Consider the following 21,372-nt stretch of genomic DNA (forward strand, 5'->3'; position numbering starts at 1 on the left):
TTCAAGAGGGAAAGTTTACTCACACTGTTTAAAAAAAAAAAGCCCCGACCACTACAGGATGCGGAACATCGCTCAATATTCGAGAAATGCAGATCAAAAGTATGAGGCATCACCTCGCAGCAGGCAGTATGGCCAGCATCAAAAAGGCTACAAACAATCGATGGGGAATGAGTGTGGAGAAAAGGGAACCTTCCCAGTCGGGGAGTGCGAAAGTACGTTGGTAACCGCCACTAGAAAGCACTGTATCCCAGTTCCTAGAAAACTAAAGAGAGAGCGACCCTACCCTTCTGCAGTTCCACTCCTGGGGGTTACTCGGGAAAATCCTTAATTCAAAAAGACACATGCACCCCAACGTTCATTGCGGCACTATTTACAATCGCTAAGACACAAAAACAAAGAGTCCAGCGAGTGATGAATACATAAAGAGGAGGTGCTACGTGTATACAAGGGACTGTTACTCAGCCAGGAGAAAGAATGCAATAATGCCATTGGAAGCAACACGGATGGACCTGGGATGCCAAAATACTGAGTGAACTCAGTCAGGCAGAGGTGGACCAAGAGCATATGATATCACTTATAGGAGGAATGGAAACATACATACAACTGAACTAGTTTACAAAACAGAAACAGACCCACCGACTTTCAAAGTAAACCTAGGGTTACCAAAAAAGAAAGGTGGCGAGGAGATATAAGCTAGGCGGTTCACATGAACACATAGACAGTAAAATACCTATAAACGTACATATAAAACACGCACTCGACAAGGACTACTGTACAACACCAGGACCTCTACTCAACGTTCTGCAATAACCTATATGGGAAAGGAATCCGCAAAACAGTAGATATATTACATGTGTAACTGAATCAGCTTGCTGTACACCTACACCAAACACCACACTGTAAATCACCTCTACTGCAACATACCATAAGAATTAAAGTAACTATGAACGCAAAAGGAGAGAAATGGGTACGCTTTTCGCCTCCGGCCTCCGTGATATGCGCTGGTGTCACATCCCCGCAGCCTGAGCAGCCTAGGGTCCCAAGGGAGCACTGAGGTGGAGCGGAGAGAGGTGAGTAGGATGTGCCTGCAAATGCACCCCCTTAAAGCTGTAGCGTCTCTTCCTTTCTGGGTGGAAACCAAACTTCAGAATCCAGGTGGGCCATCCCAGAGCTAAAAGGAAGCCAAGTGCACCCAAACCATGGGGGACCATCTGGGCTGCAGGAGCTTCAAAAAGTGACCGAGCCTCCACGGATGCTGGTGGTGGGGTTCCCACATCCAGCCTCCTTGCCAGGAGTCACCCCACCTACACACCGCAGGAACCCCAGCAGAGTGGTTTAGCCAGAATTCGAAATTTTCGGGTGCGTGAGGCTTAACGGGGAAGAGGTAGTGGCACACAAGCCCTTGGGTGTTACCTCTGGCAGCTTTCCCTCTAATTGACAGCCCAGTTAGATGAATTTTCCTAAAGCTTTTGGTTGCCGAGGAACCAGAGTTCGGCATGAAGAAATGCTGCCGCCTTGTGGACATTTCCTGTAACAACAACTTTACAACCGGTGCTTCAGGGCACCTCATATTCACGAAGCCTGTGAGGCTTTTAATGACACGTGTCCTCAAAAATGACTTGGGTTAGGTAACCGAAAGAAAACTCGAAACACAGACTTTCAAGAAACCAAATTTCAAGAGGGAAAGTTTACTCACTCTGTTTAAAGACAAAAAATACCCACCAGGACAGGATGCAGAACATCGCTCATTATCGGAGAAATAAAAATCCAAAGTGTAACGAGGCATCGCCTCACAGCAGCAGAATGGCCAGCATCAAAAACTCTACAAACAATCGATGGGGCAGTGAGGGTGGAGAAAAGGGAACCTTCCCACTCGGTGAGTGGACATGTACATTGGTAACCACCACTAGAAAGCACTGTATCCCAGTTCCCAGAAAACTAAGGAGAATGGAACGCTATATTTCTGCTGTCCCACTCCTGTGCGTTACCCGGGAAAATCCGCAATTCAACAAGACGCATGCACCCCAACGTTCATTGCGGCACTATTTACAATCGCCAAGACACAAAAACAAAGAGTCCAGCGAGTGATGAATACATAAAGAGGAGGTGCTACGTGTATACAAGGGACTGTTACTCAGCCAGGAGAAAGAATGCAATAATGCCATTGGAAGCAACATGGATGCACCTGGGATGCCAAAATACTGAGTGAACTCAGTCAGGCACAGGAGGACCAAGAGCATATAATATCACTTATAGGAGGAATGGAAACATACATACAACTGAACTAGTTTACAAAACAGAAACAGACCCACCACCTTTCAAAGTAAACCTAGGGTTACCAAAAAAGAATGGTGGTGAGGAGATATAAGCTAGGCGGTTCACATGAACACATAGACAGTAAAATACCTATAAACATATATATAAAACATGCACTCGACAAGGACTACTGTACAACACCAGGACCTCTACTCAACGTTCTGCAATAACCTATATGGGAAAGGAATCCAAAAAACAGTAGCTATATTACATGTGTAACTGAATCAGCTTGCTGTACACCTACACCAAACACCACACTGTAAATCACCTCTACTGCAACATACCATAAGAATTAAACTAACAACGAACGCAAAAGGAGAGAAATGGGTACGCTTTTCGCCTCCAGCCTCGGTGATATGCGCTGGTGTCACATCCCCGCAGCCTGAGCAGCCTAGGGTCCCAAGGGAGCACTGAGGTGGAGCGGAGAGAGGTGAGCAGGATGTGCCTGCAAATGCACCCCCTTAAAGCTGTAGCGTCTCTTCCTTTCTGGGTGGAACCAAAACTTCTGAATCCAGGTGGGCCTTCCTAGAGCTAAAAGAAAGCCAAGTGCACCCAAACCATGGGGGACCATCTGGGCTGCAGGAGCTTCAAAAAGTGACCGAGCCTCCACGGCTACTGGTGGTGGGGTTCTCACATCCAGTCTCCTTGCCGGGAGTCACCCCACCTAAACCCCGCAGCACCCCCAGCAGGGTGGTATAGCCAGGGTTCAGATTTTTCGGGGGCGTGAGGCTTAACGGGGAAGAAGTAGTGACACACAAGCCCTTGGGTGTTGCGTCTGGCACCTTCCCCTCTAATTGACAGCCCAGTAAGATGAATGTTCCTAAAGCTTTTGGTAGCCAAGGAGCCAGAGTTGGGCACGAAGAAATGCTGCCGCCTTGTGGACGTTTCCCGTAACAACAACTTTACAACCGGTGCTACAGGGCACCTCATATTCAAAAAGTCTGTGGGGCTTTTAATGACACGTGCCCTCAAAAATCAGCTGGGTTAGGTAACCGAAAAAAAACTCGAAACACACAGACTTTCAAGAAACCAAATTTCAAGAGGGAAAGTTTACTCACTCTGTTTAAAGACAAAAAATACCCACCAGGACAGGATGCAGAACATCGCTCATTATCGGAGAAATAAAAATCCAAAGTGTAACGAGGCATCGCCTCACAGCAGCAGAATGGCCAGCATCAAAAAGTCTACAAACAGGGGCTTCCCTGGTGGCGCAGTGGTTGAGAGTCTGCCTGCCAATGCAGGGGACACGGGTTCGAGCCCTGGCCTGGGAAGATCCCACATGCCGCGGAGCAACTCGGCCCGTGAGCCACAACTACTGAGCCTGCGCGTGTGGAGCCTGTGCTCCGCAACAAGAGAGGCCGCGACGGTGAGAGGCCCGCGCACCGCGATGAAGAGTGTCCCCCGCTCGCCGCAGCTGGAGGAAGCCCTCGCAAAGAAACGAAGACCCAACACAGCCATAAATAAATAAATTAATTTTAAAAAAATTAAAAAAAAAAAAAAAAGACCTGGGGTAGGTAATCGGAAAAAAATTCGAAATAGAGTAGACTTTTACGTAGCCAATTTCAAGAGGGAAATTTTAGTCACCCTGTTTGTAATAATACAAACGCATATGACATGTTGGTCAATATTGGTAATTATTACAGAAATGCAAATGAAAACTACATTGAGGTAACTTCACACTAGTCAGAATGTGTATCATCAAAACGAGTACAAATTATAAATTTGGGAGAGGCTATGGATAAAGTGGGAACCTCCTCCGCTGCTGGTCGTGATGTACATTGGGAACAGCCACTATGGAGAAAAGTGTGTAGGATTTTTAAAAATCCAAAACGTGAGCTACCTAGTGATCCAGAAATCTTAGTCCTGGGCATATATCTGGAGAAAACCATAGTTCGAAAGGACACATGCACCCCAGCATTCATAGGAGCTATTTTAAAATAGCCAGGACATGGAAGCAACCTAAGTGTCTAGTGAGAGATAAATTGCACAGAAGATGTGGCATGTGTTATGTATAGATATATATACATACACACAAAATAGAATACTCAACCGTCAAAAAGAATAAAGTAATGCCATTTCTGGCAAGATGGATAGACCTAGTGATTATCATACTAAGTGAAAGACGTCAGACAGAGAAAAGAAATATTTTGTAATATCACCTACATGTGGAATTTAGAAGAATGATACTCGTGAACTTATTTACAAAACAGAAATAGACAGGAAACTTACGGTTACCAAAGGAGAAATGTGTGGGGGAAGGATAAATAGGAGGTTGGGTTTGACGGATACAGACTACTATACACATAATGCATAATCAACAGTGTCCTAGTATACACACTGAGAATTATATTCAATATCTTCTAATTACCTATAATGGAAACGAATCTGAAAAAGAATATATATATATATTTAAATTTATTTTATTTTTTAATTTTTTAAAAATTTATTTATCTATTTATTTTTGGCTACGTTGGGTCTTCGTTGCTGCGTGCGGCTTTCTCTAGTTGCGGCAAGTGGGGGCTACTCTTCGTTGTGGTGCACGGGCTTCTCATTGCAGTGGCTTCTCTTGTTGCAGAGCACGGGCTGTAGTCGCGTGGGCTCAGTAGTTGTGGCACGCGGGCTCTAGAGCGCAGGCTCAGTAGTTGTGGCGCACAGGCTTAGTTGCTCCGCGGCACGTGGGATCTTCTGGGACCAGGGCTCGAACCCGTGTCCCATGCACTGGCAGGCGGATTCTTAACCACTGCGCCACCAGGGAAGCCCTATATTTAAATTTATATATACGTATATATCTGAATCACTCCGGTGTATTTCAGAACCTAACAGTATTTTAAATGAACTATTCGTCCATTTAAAATAAAGAAGAAAGAAAGTCAGAGGTTGGCAAGATCTTTTGGATCTTGTCACATCTCACCTGCTTTTGATTAATGCATTAATTCAAAAAGCACTAACATAGTATGCATCATTCTACCCCCTTGGCAAACTTCATGAACAAAACAGATGAGGACCTGTCTGCGTGCAGCAGGGTTATATTCTCGTGCAAGACAGTGAACCAGTGAGTGAGTCCTAAGGAATTATTCTAAGAGGTAGATAGTGCAGTGGAGAGAACCAGAGAGTCCTGGGATAGAGTGACCGGGGGCTTTAGTTCAGGGGCCGGGAAGGTGACATTTGTGCTGATATCTAGAGGTAGAGTGTCCCAGGCAGAGGGCACAGCAAGTGCAAGGGCCCTGAGGTGGAATGAGGTTGGTGGACTCAGGAAGAGAAAGGAGGCCAGGAAGGGGCGTGGGGCTCGAGGTTGCGGGGCCCAGGTGTGGGGCGTGAGTGGGGACTACGGATTTTGTTCCGTGTGCAGGGAAGCCGCTGAGTCAGGTGAGTGTTCGTCTGCTGTATGGAGCCCCTTTAGCCTGGGTGGGGGCCCAGCGATGCCCCTGAGTCTCCAAATGGGCTCCAGGGCAGGATGAGCCCAGAGCGCAGGGCTGGGCCTGGCTGGAAGAACCACAGCTCTGTGTGAGCAGAGGAAGAGTCTCTCGCCATCAGCTATGCAGGAGGAAGTGAGCACCTTGTCTTGGAGGGTGTGCAAGCAGGCTCCGGGTCACACCGGGTGCATTTATGTGGCTGGGCCAGAGTCGCTGGGGGCCAGAGCTGTGCACAGGGCACTGCTGCTCTCCCTAGCGCTGGGAGGGGGACAGGCTTGGGGCTCTTCTGAAACAGGACGGAGGTGTGGGCCAGGCCAGGCAAGAGAGAGAGGCAGCACTGGTCCTACAGCCTGGCTGCAAGCCAAGCACTGTTCTGAGTGCTTTGCCAGAATTCCCTGTAACAAATAGAAGGATATACTGTGTTCTTGGATTGGAAGACTCAATATTGTTAAGATGACCATACTGTTCAATGCAACCTACAGATTCAATGCAATCCCTCTCAAATTACCAATGGCATTTTTCACAGCACTAGAACAAAATTTTTAAAAATTTGTATGGAAACACAAAAGACTCCAAATAGCCAAAACAATCTTGAGAAAGAACAGTGCTGGAGGAATCAAGCTCCCTGACTTCAGACTATACTACAAAGCTACATAGTGGGCTTCCCTGGTGGCACAGTGGTTAAGAATCCACCTGCCGGGGCTTCCCTGGTGGCGCAGTGGTTGAGAGTCTGCCTGCCAATGCAGGGGACACGGGTTCGAGCCCTGGTCTGGGAAGATCCCACATGCCGCGGAGCAACTAGGCCCGTGAGCCACAACTACTGAGCCTGCGCGTCTGGAGCCTGTGCTCCGCAACAAGAGAGGCCGCGATAATGAGAGGCCCGCGCACCGCGATGAAGAGTGGACCCCACTTGCCACAACTAGAGAAAGCCCTTGCACAGAAACGAAGACCCAACACAGCCAAAAATAAATAAATTAATTAATTTAAAAAAAAAAAAAAAAAAAAGAATCCACCTGCCAATGCAGGGGACATGGGTTCGATCACTGGTCCAGGAAGATCCCACATGCCGCAGAGCAACTAAGCCTGTGCGCCACAACTACTGAGTCTGTGCTCTAGAGCCCGCGAGCCACAACTACTGAGCCTGCGTGTCACAACTTCTGAAGCCCACGCTCCGCAACAAGAGAAGCCACCGCGATGAGAAGCCCGTGCACCGCAACGAAGAGGAGTCTCTGCTCGTCGCAACTAGAGAAAGCCCGCACGCTGCAACGAAGACCCAATGCAGTCAAAAATAAATAAATAAATAAATTTATTAAAAACAAAAAAACAATATGGTACTGGCACAGAAAACAGACATAATGATCAATGGAACAGGATAGAAAGCCCAGAAATAAACCCACACACTTATGATCAATTAATCTATGACAAAGGAGGCAAGGATATACAATGGAGAAAAGACAGTCTCTTCAATAAGTGGTGCTGGGAAAACTGGACAGCTATACGTAAAAGAATGAAATTAGAACACTCTTTAACACCATATACTAAAATAAACTCAAAATGGATTAAAGACCTAAATGTAAGACCAGATACTACAAAACTCCTAGAGGAAAACATAGGCAGAACACTCTTTGACATAAATCGCAGCAATATTTTTTTGGATCTGTCTCCTAGAGTAGTGGAAATAAAAAGAAAAATAAACAAATGGTACCTAACTAGACTTAAAAGCTTTTGCACAGCAAAGGAAACAATAAACAAGCAAACAAAATGACAACTTACGGACTGGGAGAAAATATTTGCAAACGATGTGACTGACAAAGAATTAATTTCCAAAATATACAAACAGCTCACACAGCTTAATACTGAAAAACAAATAACCCAATCACAAAATGGGCAGAAGACCTAAATAGTCATTTCTCCAAAGAAGACATACAGATGGCCAACAGGCACATGAAAAGATGCTCAACATCGCTAATTATTAGAGAAATGCAAATCAAAACTACAATGAGGTATCACCTCACACTAGTCAGAATGGCCATCATCAAAAAAATCTACAAATAATAAATACTGGAGAGGGTGTGGAGAAAAGGGAACCCTCCTACATTGTTGGTGGGAATGTAAATTGATGCAACCACTTTGGAGAACAGTATGGAGGTTCCTTAAAAAACTAAAAACAGAGTTACCATATGATCCAGCAATCCCACTCCTGGGCATATATCCAGAGAAAACCATAATTCGAAAAGACACATGCACCCCAATGTTCACAGCATTACCATTTACAATAGCCAAGACATGGAAGCAACCTAAGTGTCCACTGACAGATGAATGGATAAAGAAGATGTGGTACATATATTTAATGGGATATTACTCAGCTTTAGAAAGAATAAAATAAAGCAGTTGGCAGCAACATGGATGGACCTAGAGATTATCATACTAAGCGAAGTAAATCAGAGAACGACAAATACCATATGATACCACTTATTTGTGGAGTATAGAAAAATGATACAAATGAACTTATTTACAAAACAGAAATCAACCCACAGACATAGAAAACAAACTTATAATTACAAAAAGGTATGGAGGGGATAAATTAGCAGTTTGGGATTAACATACACACTACGTAAAATAGATAAACAACAAGGACCTACTGTATAGCAGAGGGAACTCTACTCAGTATCTTATAATAACCGATAATGGAAAATAATCTGAAAAAGTATATATGTATGTACAACTGAATCACATTGCTGTATGCTTGAAACTAACACAACTTTGCAAATTAACTATACTTCAATAAAAAACGAAATCCCCTTATAGATCCTCCCCAACAGCCTCGGAGGGAGCTGTATTATGATCTCAACATCAGAGAGGAGTGAAGGAGGCAAGAGGTTAAGTACTTTACACAGGTAGTCAGGGATGGAACCAGGATGTGAACACAGGCCAGGAGACCAAGACACTCAGGGAAGAAGGGAGGGAGGGAGACAGACAGAAAGAGTGGGGAGGGAGATTTTACTCTAGCATTGTCTATGTAGAACGAGTTACTGAGGAAGGTTTTTTGGTCTGGGGATTTGGGGAAAAGACCCTGCAAGCCCCCTGACCTAGCACACTCACAAAGGTGGCTGGGCCAGTGGGCCCGAAGACTGCCTCACACATGGACCTGCTCTGTGACCCCAGGGAAGCCAGGCCCCTCCCCCAGCCTCCGTTTCCCCATTTGTAACAGCGGGCTGGGCTCACGATTCCCAAGGCCAACCACGTCTGTGCCAACCACTGACCTCTGGGGTCCTGACCGCCCTCGCTTCTGAGGTCCCAGTGTCCGCGGCACCATCCCTCCAGGGCTGGTCACTTACCAGCCTCCCAGCAGCCTGCGCTCTCTTGGCCGGAAGGTCAGAGCCCTGGTTTGGGTGTAAGTGATACCACCTGGTGCTGGTGCGTGGCGAGCACCACCTCCAATCAGCATGAAGGGGGTGGTGCTTCACTCCAGATGACAACGCGGGCTCAGGTGATGAGACCTCCCAGTCGCAGGAAATCAGTAGAAGCAGCTGGAGCAGACCCGGAATCTGGGGAGAGTCCCCACTCTTTCAGGGACTCATGCGCCCTGAGGCAAACTGTCCCCTCCTGAACCTCTACCTCAGTGTCTCCAACCTCAGAGAATAACACCCCGCTCTGAGGAGTGTCCTGGGGCAGAAATGAAAGCCCTTTGTAAACTGTAAAGTGCTTGCCAAACGTAAAGAGAAACAGCTGCATCAGAACAGAACCCACACGTTTTGGATTTTAAAAAGGAAATGTTTATTTTCATGTTATAAGGTGATTACAAACTCCTCTAAAAAAAAAAAAAAAGCAAAGATGAATTTAAAATATAGGTATACATATTTATCTAAAAAGCCAAAGAGGAAGAGAAAACCCCTGCAAAATACAGGGATTCATATCAGAAAACATTTATACATAAAAGCTTGTATACTGCAAGACTGAATTACACACCAAGGATTTTATTCAAATACAAATGCTCCTCCTCAGAAGAGTCTCTTGTTGGTTGATTTTTTTTTTTTTTTTACAAAAGTTTAAAATATCTTAAAAATATTTTGAAGTTTCAAAAAAAGTTCTGGTGAGCCAGACATATTTCTGGAAGGAAGCAAGACCCACATTCTCAGCATTCTCTTGTGCTAAATACAGTCACAGTTGCTAGGGATTCGAAAATTAATTGGGTTTAAAAAAAAAAAATTAAGCCAACATCTCAATTTGAAGCCAAGTATATAACAAGATGCTCCAATCCCTCAGGGAACACGGCAGAATAGTCTGTAGTGACACCCATAAGAGAACAAAGAAACCCAGCTTCCGAGCTGCAGTCTGAAAGCCTGGCACTGAGAGGGAGCACGGAGGAGGGGGGGATGCTATTTCCTGGCTTCTGGGTACCTACACCCCTCTCCAAGTTTTGATGTCTGAGCTTTGTTGTTTTGTGGGTTTGTGCTTGCTGGATTTTTGCACAGTGATATTCATAGCATCCACGTGGACAGCCCTGCCTGGCCCACCTGACCTTGGGTTTGAGGGCTGGATGGGACCTCTAGCCGCCTTGAGGGGGTTTCTCTGGGGTCCTTTCCCAGACTGTGTCTGAGGCTTGGTGCGGAAGGGAGGCGCGCCTGCCGGAGCACTGGCTGCCCAAAGCATTGCCCCAGCTGGAGGGGTAGTGCGGGAGACGTTGGCTGGGGCCCTGACCACAGTGCAGTGGCACATGGGGACACAAGAACACTCTGGGCTAGGCTGAGGGGGGCTCCCTCTCCCCTCTGTCTCCCCACCGTCTTGGGGTGTGCTGGGGATCTGGGGTGAGAATGTGGGACCGGAGCTACAGAGAGGGAGCTGTGTATGGCCCAGAAATCATCCAAGGCCACTTCCGGCCACCTGGGAATTTCCCACGTGGCCTCAGACTAAATCCTGTCTGAGGGGCTCTGCCTGGACCCCTCAGTTTCCTGTGGTGCAACAGACGTCTCAGTGCCTCGCTTCCAGACGGCTGCTGAGGGGAGGGGGCTGGGTGGACCGCTGCTCCCGTCCCACTAAGCCATAGCTTGGGCTCCAGCTGGCCCATGAGCATGGTCACAGGGTGGGTTGCAGCTCACCGCGTCCCTGAACTCTGGGGACGGAGCATGTCCCTTTTCATAAAGGCTGGTCTTTGGTCTTCAAGGAGAACACGCCCCTTTGACAACGAGGGTGCTGACCGGGGGGCCCAGGAAGCCTCTCTATCAGTGACCGTGCGGTTCCACCATAGGGACTAACAGGGCCCAGGCCCAGCTGGACAGAGCATCTCCCCAGGTGAGATTATCCTGGGGCCATTACCCATTTCTGCATGCTAAAAACATCCTTTAAACCTCTCTCTTGCATCCCTTCCAGATCTGGCTGCGAGCATCAGAATTTCCAACCCATCCCAGGCAGAGCATGGATGGGGGACTGCCCAGAGACAGGCGGACCAGAGTCGTGAGCTCCAATGACAAGTTTCCTTTATGTGGAGACATAGAAGTCACACACCATTACACGTTGTACTCATAGAGCAGAGTTCTGCTGATACACAAGAGCTAGGGTATCAGACAGGAGGGTCACAAGTGGAGACAGGTGCTCCGGGAGAAGGGCGAGGAGCAGGCTTGGGAAAGTGGCTGACCGTCCTTCCAGGCGGGGCCTGGGGACTTGGTCTGCATATGTCTTTGGTCTAGAATTTGGTCTGGGAATCTTAGAAGAAGGGGCCTTTTTTGGGCCATTTCCAGAATGTTGCAATTTGCCTACCAACCCGAAACACTGTGGCCCTCCTCGCCCCCGCACGTAAGTAACCTGTCCCCAGTCATCGACAGTGGTTAGTTTACTAAAGTTCCGTAAGACAAAGGAGAACAGGTCACATTGCTACTTGATAAAATTAGGAAAAAAACCAAAAACAATACAATCAAATCAGACACAGTAGCAACCATAAATGCATCGTAAAACAGGCACACAGACTTGCTGACGGTTTGGAATAGGATTGGGTGCTGTTTGGCAGGGTATATGTTTTGGAGACAGCGGACTGTGAATGCTTGCTAAAGACGAGAGGTTCAGAATCGTCTCTGCCCCTTGGGAGGGGGACACCCGAGACTCCCCCCGGCCCGGATTTGGGGAGGGGGTCCCAGGATTCAGAGAGCCCCTGCTCTGAACGCCAGAGCCGGATCCCGCTCTCCACACCCCCGAGGCAGTAACTGCCGTTTGTGCGTGACCACGTTTCAGTTTACTTTAGACCCTGAACTTGGAAGTTTCTGTTTAAATGGCACAGTTTAGATCCAAATGCGGGCTGGGTGGAGGCGTGTCCGTACTTGGGATTTTAAAGGTGGAGTGCCTTCCGTCCTGGTTCAGGGAGGAACGCCGGTTCTGGGGTGCCTGCCCCCGAACAACCCTGACTCACCTCCTGACCTCGATCCCCACAGAGTGCGTACCCGACCCCAGCTTTTGCGGGGAAGGGGGAATAAAGAGTTTCCTTATCTCCCAGGTTACCAGCGTGGGTTGTACTTGTGCCTGAATTTGCAGGAGAGTTTGGGTAGCACCTCGCCCCAATGAAAGTTCACTCCTGGCACCCCCTGCTAGGCGCCAGGGCGGCCCCGGGCTGGGGTCTTCAACAAGAGCCTCTGAGAGATGAATACAGAGCTGAGGGTGGAGAGATGAGAAAAGAAGAGCACCGCCCCCTCCCCCAAATCAGGTCCCGGGCGCCTGGGGCCACATCCTTTGGTCCATTTGCTCACCCCTCGCCCCTCACCAGATACGCCACGCTTCCCCTACAGGCAGCTGCGAGAGACGTCGGCTGGGGGAACAACCAGGACCTGATCGGAATCCCCACCCAGGCAACAGCCCCATCTGTGTGAGGTCTGCAGCCCTGAGACCCCCAGCTCCTGCTGGGCGGCCTCCACTCGCTCCCTGGGACGCCCCAGGAAGGACGCCGCTCCCTCACAGACGGATGCTTCTGACAGTCCTTCTGACTATCCCCCGCTCAATCTCGAAGTAAAAGGGACTCTGCTCTTGATGCAATGCTTCCCAGTGCTCTTAGCATCAGACTTTTCCTGTTGGGCCTCATCTGTGGGCTTTGAGTCCCTTTATATTTGAGGGGTTGGTTCATTATTTTGGCATCTCTCTTGTTGGCTAAGACAAGTGTCGTGAGGCGTCTCCCGACAGCCTTCCTTTCTCCAGCCCCTCGGGGTCTGGCCAGATAGCTGTTTGCTTCACTTGAACCAGGTTGGTAAGGTACTACACCTCTAAAATGGGTCTGCTGTCCCAGGAAAATTCCACCCTGCATTTTGGGGGCAGAACTTTCTGCCAGCTACACAGCACCGAAGAATTGCTTTTGAAAACAAGATCTATTGCTGGCAAGATCAGTTCAAGTGGTAAAAGTGTAGGACAATCTCTACGTGTATACATAGTTATATGTTAAAAAAAAATACAAAGAAAAATTGACCAAGTTCCCATAAAATACATCTAATTCCATATGAAAGCTCTGCCTCACCCAGGACAGCTGCCCGTGGGTTTTCTTTTTGTACAAAATATCCCCAAATCAAAACAAAATACACATACACACGACACCACACACACACACACACACACACACACACACACATACGCACACACACACACATTTTCTGTGACAATTAAAAAAAAATCCTAGTGCAAATATAAAGCTCTGTAAACCTGGTCCTATAAGAATCTAATGTTAGTAAACAGCAGGAAAGCAGCCCGTCGACTGGGAGAGAGCTCACATCATGGTCTCCACTATGATGTGGGTTGGTTTCCTGAGCGCGCTGTTAACGGATATGCGAGAGCTGTAGGGCGTCGCCCCCTCTCGCTCCACGGCCCAACGGTTGGGTTCCCTCGGGGTCAGCAGGTACTTGAGTCTCTGGAGAAAGAAGAGGACAGGCACGGGGAGGCAAGTCAGCGGGCCTGGTTTCCCTCTTCACCTCGGGTCCTGCCAGTGTGCTGTGTGGCCTTTGCCAAACTAGTACCCTCTCTGGACCACCCATTTCATCCACTGACAAATAGAGGACTTGAACTAAGGTCCCTCCAGGCCCTGAATGAGGGCAGAGTGCCCGCCGGTAGTTTCCTTGGCCAAGTCCTGCTTACACACCTCAGGGACAGGGGGACTCACGCCTCCAAACTCTTTCCCCATTCTTTCTTCCATGGAACTGAAATACACCTCCTTGTGATTCTTGTTCCCCTATTTCTCTGACTTGCAAAGCAGCTGAGTTTCTGCAATTTGTATACCCAAGGTTGGGTAACTGTCTTGAGCCTCCCATGGCTCCCACTTTCCCGGAGGAGAACCTCCGTCTCCCACAGGCGGCATGTCCTGCCTTCTCCATTTCCCCACTGAGGGCCTGGAGACCACTGCCTGGGTCTGCACTGCCCCTCCCAACAGAGGGGCCAGAGGCTGGACCACTGCCAGGCACGCGGCAGTTTGTCTTCCCCAGGTTGCCAGATAATAGGATCAGTGAGGGAAAGAGCCCTCCCCAGGGCACCCAGAAAAGCAACAGCAGAGCTGGGACTTGAACTCAGAGCTCCCGCCTCCCAGCCCACCTCCCGCCAAGCGTCCACTCAGAGGCTTAAGAAGGAAGCAGGTGCTAACAAGAAACCCTCTATCTCGGCATTTACGTTCAATTTAGGTATATAACAATTTTTAAAAGCTGCCTGTTAAAAGCTACGATATTTCATTTGAAAATCCAGACTTCCATCTGCTCTTTAAAAACCACAGTTCTGGCAACCCCAGGCCCACATCTCCTTGAAAACGGGGGCCAGAGCTGAGAGCCGCACTGCATCCTGCGATGGTGCTCGCCTCCCCCGAGCCCCAGCTCCCCAGTCCCCCTCCCCACCTGGGTTGGCTGCCTGGGCCCTAGAGGAACCAGACCGGAGGCCCCAGGTACAGGGCGAGGGTGGAAGCCAGCAGGAGGGGAGGGCCCTGCTCCCCCTTCATCGCTTTGCCTCTCCCGACATCTGTACAATGGGTGTGTGCCCCGAACGGGGGACACGAGGCAAACACCCCCGGGCAGCTACCTGGGGCCCCGTTTCTGCAGGAGGTGCAGACATAATTGGAATCCTCCCAGGATGGAGCTCAGAGATAAGTTCACGGCTGGGAGGACCCCTGGGCAACCTGTGCAGGTAGGTGGTCGAGGGGCATGTGGTGAAGACAGGTGGATGGCGGCCAGCTGCCTTCAGAGGAGGGGGCTTTGGTTAATAGTCAGGTTTGGGGGTGAGGACCAGTTGTGAATTTGGGGTGGACTCGAATCCTTCCCCCACACCAACCCCACTCTGCCCAAACCTCTAAACTTGGGATGGAACAATATTTTAAAATTAGGCTTCGAAGAGACACAAGTCAGTGACCTGTTGGGTATAGCTGTGGGCACTGAGCAATCAGGACAGATATCCAACACCCCCTGTTGTGCCCTCAATTAACCCTTTGGTTTCTGGGTGGTAGGGACATTCTGGAAATTCCTGGGGGAGGGCCTGGGTCTGTCCCAGGCCCAGTATTTCAGCATTTTGACAAACGATAGGGCCAATCAGCATTCTGGCTGAATACTGGGGTCCTTCCCTGTGTCCTCTGAGAAAATACAATGGGTCCAGTGCTGCAGGAACACCCCAAGGGTCCTCCTGGCTCAGACAGACCCCAGCCTCATGGTTTCCTCCTGGCATACCCCTGCCTACTTCCTCTGTCTCGGGAAGGCTGGTCTGGTCTCCTTCTGCCCGGCCTGGCATCTTTCCCCACCAACAACACCTCCAGGCCAATCCCCTGCCCACAAGGAAACCGGCCCAGCCCAAGAGGGAGCCAGGGCCCCAGGACATCCTGGCTCCAGATTTTTAAGAGAATAACAATAAAAACAGCCCAGAACAAAACAGTGCCGTCTTGGAGCCAGCCCAAGCCCAAAGGTTAAGGGAGATTCTAAGAAAAGGATTTCTTGGAAAGAGCCCCGACTTTTGCCAGGGCCTGGAATCTCCAGGATTGTTGGAGGAATTTCTGAGAGGATGGTGGCGGGAGGGAGGCGCAGGGAGGAGACTGGCGGGCACAGGGGCCTGGGAGCTGGAGGGTCTGCTCGGTGCACAGGTGGCTTCTGAGGGTCGGGCAGCAGATGGGGCCATAGGTCCGGCGAGGGGAACACCAGCACGGGCTGGGCTCATCTGAAACCTGGCTCCAGGGCCAGGGAAGGCCTCTGGCTGGAGCTCAGACTTGCTCATGAGCTCCTGTCTCCTGTCTCACCGCTTGGGAAACCTGGCCCCCACTGCTCCCAGGTGAAGCCCTGGCTCTTATCTTGGCATCCAAAGCCGCCACCACCTCTCCGGCCCCCAGCCCGCCCCCTGAATGTGTCACTGCTGCCCATTTTCCCACTACACACTCTCCTGCCCACAATCTCAACCACTCCACAGGGCAGGTGAGGAGTCTGGGGCTCAGAGAGGGCCAGTGACCTGCCCAAGGTCACACAGCAAACTGACAGCTGGCTGGCCTTCAGCATCCTGCCCCCACCACAAATCCAGACTCGGGGCCCTGAGTGCTTACCACGAGGAATGGCCCTTCCGTCTGGCAGAGGCGGATGACCATGACCAAGGGGACGCACACAATGGAGGACAGGGCCAGGCTCCAGCCCAGCCCGATGGCCCAGTTGGGGTACACGTAGACTTTGTTGTAGGTCAGGGGTATGTACTTGACGAGAGAGAAGATAAAACATCCCTGTGGAGAGACGGGGGCGGTCAGGGGGCTTCTGGGACCAGGGCAGGCTCCACCCAAGGGGCTCACACCCTTCTCCCTCTGGTGCAGGAGGGCCGCCCCCAGGGTAAACCTGATCAAGCCGCCTCCTTGCTCAAAACCCTTCTGCGGTTCCCTAGGACCTTCGTGATGCAAACTCCTTGTCTGGCCGGCAATTCCCTGTCACCTAGCCACTGCCTCTTCCTCTGCGACTATACGACTATACTCCAGCTACCTGGAATTCCTTTCAGCTTCTCAGCCGCTTGCCCTGGGGCCTCTGGGCAGGCTGTTCCCACTCACTGGGAACCTCTCTCGAGCTCACCTTCTCCTCATCCTAAATTTGCACTAATGGTCCTGCCCAGGCCCCGCCCAGGCTCAGTCAGGTGCCCACACTTCCCTTCCCAGAAAGCGCGATTCTTCGTGGTCACAATTACTCGTTCCCCACCCAGCCTGAGTCAATGAGAGCGGGAGGTGTGTCTGTCTCATTCCCCCGTTTCCCTGACATGTTGTGTAGCTCCAGGGGCACACAGCTTCCCTTCCCCCACTGCCATCCCTCCACCTCCCTCTGAGCCCCAGGCCCAGCCCCCAAGGCAGGGTGTGGACCTGGGCCTTGCTGCCCTGTTGGGGGTCCAGCCTAAGCCATGCCCAAGCCATTTGTCCATCCAGGAACATAGGGGTGGGGTGGGGTCAGCTCTGGCCCCAAAGCCTGCACTCTAGGCTGGCTAGAGGGCTGCTTCTGGTCAGAGCTACAGCCTCTCCGTGTAGAACCCAGTGAAAATGACTTAAACCTTCATTATCTAATAAGGGGGGTTTGAAGGGAAGACAAACCTATCTAAACCAGAATTGGTGAGGGGGTGGGGGGAACGCTCTTCATTAGGCACCTACTGTATGCCTGGCCCTGTTGTTGCTGTCCTACGTGTGGGGTGAAGCTTAGTGGGGGAGGGTCCCAAGGGAGGGCAGCTCTGCTCTCTCAACCCAACCCGGGAAGCAGCGTGTCTGCCTGTGTCACGTTCCTCTTCCGCCACCTCGGAATGCAGCCTCTCACCTATCCAGTCCCCGAGGGAGGGAGGGAGGAGGAATCCGATGGTCAGACTGGTGAGGGGAGTTGCCCACAAATAAATCATTAAGTGAGGATGAGAACACCGGCTTTGCACCCACCTAAATTCACCTCCAACAATGCACTCCCCGATCGTGGTTATTGGCCGCCACAGTTTCCTTAATTTTGTGGGGGAAATCTGCATCTCAGATGAAAAGGCCGAGACCGCGCTCAGTAATAAAGTAACAACCTAAGACGGTCGGGTCGCTGCTACTCAGCCCCGCATCAGTCAGTCTCCTTGTTTTACAAATGCAGGAACTGGGGCCCTGAGAGGAAAGGCCTGGAAACAGAGGTCACTGAGGGGAGGGCCCATTTATCTCCCGGCACCTGGTTCCTAAACACAAGGAACATTTCTGCCATCTGTGCTCCCCACGGTCTGAGTTGAGAGCAGCATTGCAGACATCTTTCCTTGCAATTAGCTCCAAGCTCACGATAGGTTTCAAACACCGGCAGGGAAGCAGCTTTTGCTGCAGAGGACCTCCCTTGGGCCAGAGCCTCCTAGCGGAGCCTAACGGGTGCCTGGGCCCCAAGACCACATCCCGAGAAGGCAGGCGCGGGAACCCCGGTGCGAAGGGCGACATGCACATCACTGCCCTTGGGTCCTGGCGGCTACTAAGCTTCCTTGTTCCTGGGAGAGCCCAGGGCTCCTCTCTGCTGGGACCTCCCCTCTCCAGGCACGAGCCCTGCCCTCCATGGGAAACACCACATTTCCAGGGTCTATGACGTCTCCATTCAACATTCCCCAAGGTCCCTCAACTTAATCAGGGACCCTGACTGTGCCCATGGACTCTGGAAGGGTTTGGGGAAAGGTCACGTACTCAGTGATGGAGCCCCTGAAATTTCTTGACGTGCCCAACTCACGCTCCTCTGCCAGCAGTGCCCTTCCTGCTCCCTCCTCCTGACAAGCTCCTACTCATGCTTCACAGGGAACCCTCCAGAGTAGCCTGGCCCCCTCCCCGAGCAGAGCTGTCACTAGGCTTGTCAGAGGCCAGCACTAAGCAGATGCTGAGTGAACGATGGGTCAGCAGGTGAAACTGTCAAGCCCCGGGGAGGAATGGCTACTGACCACGGCCGCGCGGAAGGACACTCACAAGACAGAGAAGCGGAGTGACCACGGCCCAGCTGTACTTCATCCAGGGCCCAGGCCGATAGCCGATCATGTCCTCAATACCGTCATAAAAGTTATCACTGCCTGCAAGAGACAGAGGCAGACAGATGTTGACCTGGTGTCTGATGCAGCATCCGCCCCGGGAACAGCACAGCAGGGGCTCAAGGGCCCTGGGGGTGGTGGCGGGGAGGGGGTGTCTCCAGGGCCTCATCCAGGTCCCTGCATCTCCACACCACATAGACCCAAGTGTTGGCAGACGTTTATCTGAAATGATCTAAAATTCACGTCTCTGGGCACCCGGTATTTTTCTGGCAACTTTACGCAGACCCCCAAATCCCGGTGTGGCCATTCCAAGGTCTCGAGGAAGTCAGAATGGACCACTCCTGGACCCTAGAGTGGTTCACCAAAGACAGACCCCTGCATGGCCAAATTCTGTGTTTGTCAAAGCATCCACTCACACCTCGCACCTTCAGCATGGGGAGGATCTTCGGTGTGGCTACGGTCAGATTATTTGTGCTGGAAGGGGCGGCCTTGAGAGGAAAAGTCCAGGCAGGGAGCGCCTCTATGTCTGACTCAAAATGAAATTCCCACTAGAATTCTGTTTCTGAAGCTTCTAGATAGAGAAGCCCAAAGGAGAGACTTGAGTAAGATATGCAAACATCTCTACTCACCATATATCCAGGCAATAGCAAAACATTCAAAGAATGCAACCCACAAAAGGCATACACCGCTAGCTGCATAGTAGTCAAAGAGCTGAAACACATACATGCCACCCTGTGAAGAAAAAACCAGAGAAGGTGGATTTGTTATTTGGCATCTCATTCCCTCAATATATAAAGAGATCTGGCCTGTCAATAAGAAATAGAAAACCCAAGGGAAAAAAAAAGTGCAGAGGGTGTGAGGACCAGATGCATGTCTAAAAAGATGCTTAACTTCATGTTTGACAAATTTAATTAAAAAGACACACACACACACAGAGAAAAGAAAGCAAAACATGTCTTTCTTAGCAAAAAATGATGGGTTCTCTGAAGCCTGTTTCCAAAGGAGGGGCTTAACACTCACTGTGGCCAACACAGAAGACTTCAGTGAGACCCCGTTGCTCTGTGTATGAACCTGTGGTCTGCCTTTCAGGGGGTGTTTCTTACAGACACTTCGAGAAAAGCATTTATGTTTACTTCTGGTAAGGACAATCGGTGATGTGAAACCCCAAATTTGGGGGCAATTGCAACCCTGTGCTGGAGAGATGGGTGAGGGGCATAGGGCGGATCCGCCCGGGCCCGGGCTTAGGCTCACATGCTCACACGCCTCCCCTGCAGGCCTGAGAAGGGCCACTGCACACAGTGGGCGGGGGCGGGGGGGACAGAGCTGTGGTTAAAATGGATTTCGGCTGAAGCACCCCTTCCCCAGGCCTCTGGGGATGAGGAGGGACAGAGGGCAGAGGGTGGCCACTGTGTTGCCAGGGTAACAGGGAAGTGGGGCAGGGAGTCTGGCTCAAGTGCTGGGTCCTGAGCTGCCTCCTGCTGCCCCTGGGTGGGGCAGGACCCCTGAAGTAGGGTGGCCGGGAGCTCAGCAGGCCTGGACCTCTCACCCAGCTGCCTCCACAGGGGGGAGCGGGGAGGTGGCGTGGCCTTGAACTGACCTTTGAAACATATTTAGAGCACCAAGGGCCCTGCCAGGGGAGGCCCCTCATGCCAGGTGAGAGAGCCACCTACCTCCGTCACCATGGTCAGTCCCAGCAGGTAGCTGACACAACATATGGAGGCGATGAAGATTTCCCGGCGGAAACCCTTCCTTAGGAAGGATGGGTGAAGATCAACCAAAGACGTGATCTGTCCTTCCACTTCCACAAACTGGGGAGGAAAGGAGAGGGGTGAGTGGCAGAGGTCCAGCAGCCCCTCAGCTCAGAGACAAGGCCCCGGCGAGGTAGGCTGTGGGGTAGAGTCCACACCGTTGGGCTCCGTGTGGTGACTAGTCCTGCCCGCTGAGCCAGGCCTGGCGGGCCACGTGCAGCTGTCCAAATACTCCACACCTCTGCGGCCCTGAGCGCTTCTCTGAGGCCTGTGCTGACCCTCCACCGGGCACGCGTGCTGGCACGTGTGCGTCGACGCGGCAACCTCCCACTTTGGTCTGGGTCATCTTTGAAGCCAAGGGCGGTGCCCCATCATTTCTGGGCCTTGAGCGCCCGGCCGGGCCTGGCACAAAGGGCCGCGCGGCAGCACGTGACCAATGGGTGGTAACCCAGGCGAGTCTGGGCCTTAGTTCCCCATCCAATTCACATGGTGGTTTTTAACCCTGTGGGGATCGTGGGCCCATGGGGGGATTTTGCACACGTGCGTGCACGCCCACAGGCCCATGTGTGTGAGCCAAACGCTGCCCGTGACCCCAAGAACCCATCCCTGGGCTCCCAAAGGTAAAACAGCTGATCAAAAAGGCCAGTCCATGGGTAACTTTCTAGGGTGACCCTCAATCTTTCTAAATCTTCTCATCTTTGCACCTAATGATTTATCCCGGAGGTCATCCCACATCGGTCCATGCAGCTGCCTCGGTTCTTAAATGATGGCAAAGAACTCCATCCTGTGGGCGCTTATCATCATGGATCTAACCAGTGCCCTGCAGACGGTGTCCAGCCTCCGCGGCTGCTGACCTGGGCAGGACTCTTCCCCCAAGTCTGTCTTTAGGCATGTGTGCACAAGTATCTGTAGCACAGTCTAGAAGTACACTTCAGAGTTAAAGG

General features: G+C 50.9%; 1 protein-coding gene across 3 annotated transcripts in view; it reads right to left on the reverse strand.

The window, feature by feature from the left end:
• Positions 1 to 9,560: 9,560 nt before the first annotated feature.
• The window catches only part of SLC6A6 (solute carrier family 6 member 6), an 80,017-nt gene continuing 68,205 nt past the window's right edge, over positions 9,561 to 21,372 (reverse strand). For all 3 annotated transcript variants that reach the window (XM_061197322.1, XM_061197321.1, XM_061197319.1), the window contains 5 exons: positions 20,351 to 20,488; positions 19,310 to 19,412; positions 18,622 to 18,722; positions 16,249 to 16,419; positions 9,561 to 13,605 (listed from right to left, as the gene is read on the reverse strand). In XM_061197322.1, the coding sequence (XP_061053305.1) occupies positions 13,465 to 13,605; positions 16,249 to 16,419; positions 18,622 to 18,722; positions 19,310 to 19,412; positions 20,351 to 20,488 (654 nt within the window). In that variant the 3' untranslated portion in view covers positions 9,561 to 13,464. The remainder of the gene's footprint in view (positions 13,606 to 16,248; positions 16,420 to 18,621; positions 18,723 to 19,309; positions 19,413 to 20,350; positions 20,489 to 21,372) is intronic.

This window comes from Eubalaena glacialis, chromosome 7 (genome assembly GCF_028564815.1).
Source record: "Eubalaena glacialis isolate mEubGla1 chromosome 7, mEubGla1.1.hap2.+ XY, whole genome shotgun sequence".
Taxonomy (NCBI): domain Eukaryota; kingdom Metazoa; phylum Chordata; class Mammalia; order Artiodactyla; family Balaenidae; genus Eubalaena; species Eubalaena glacialis.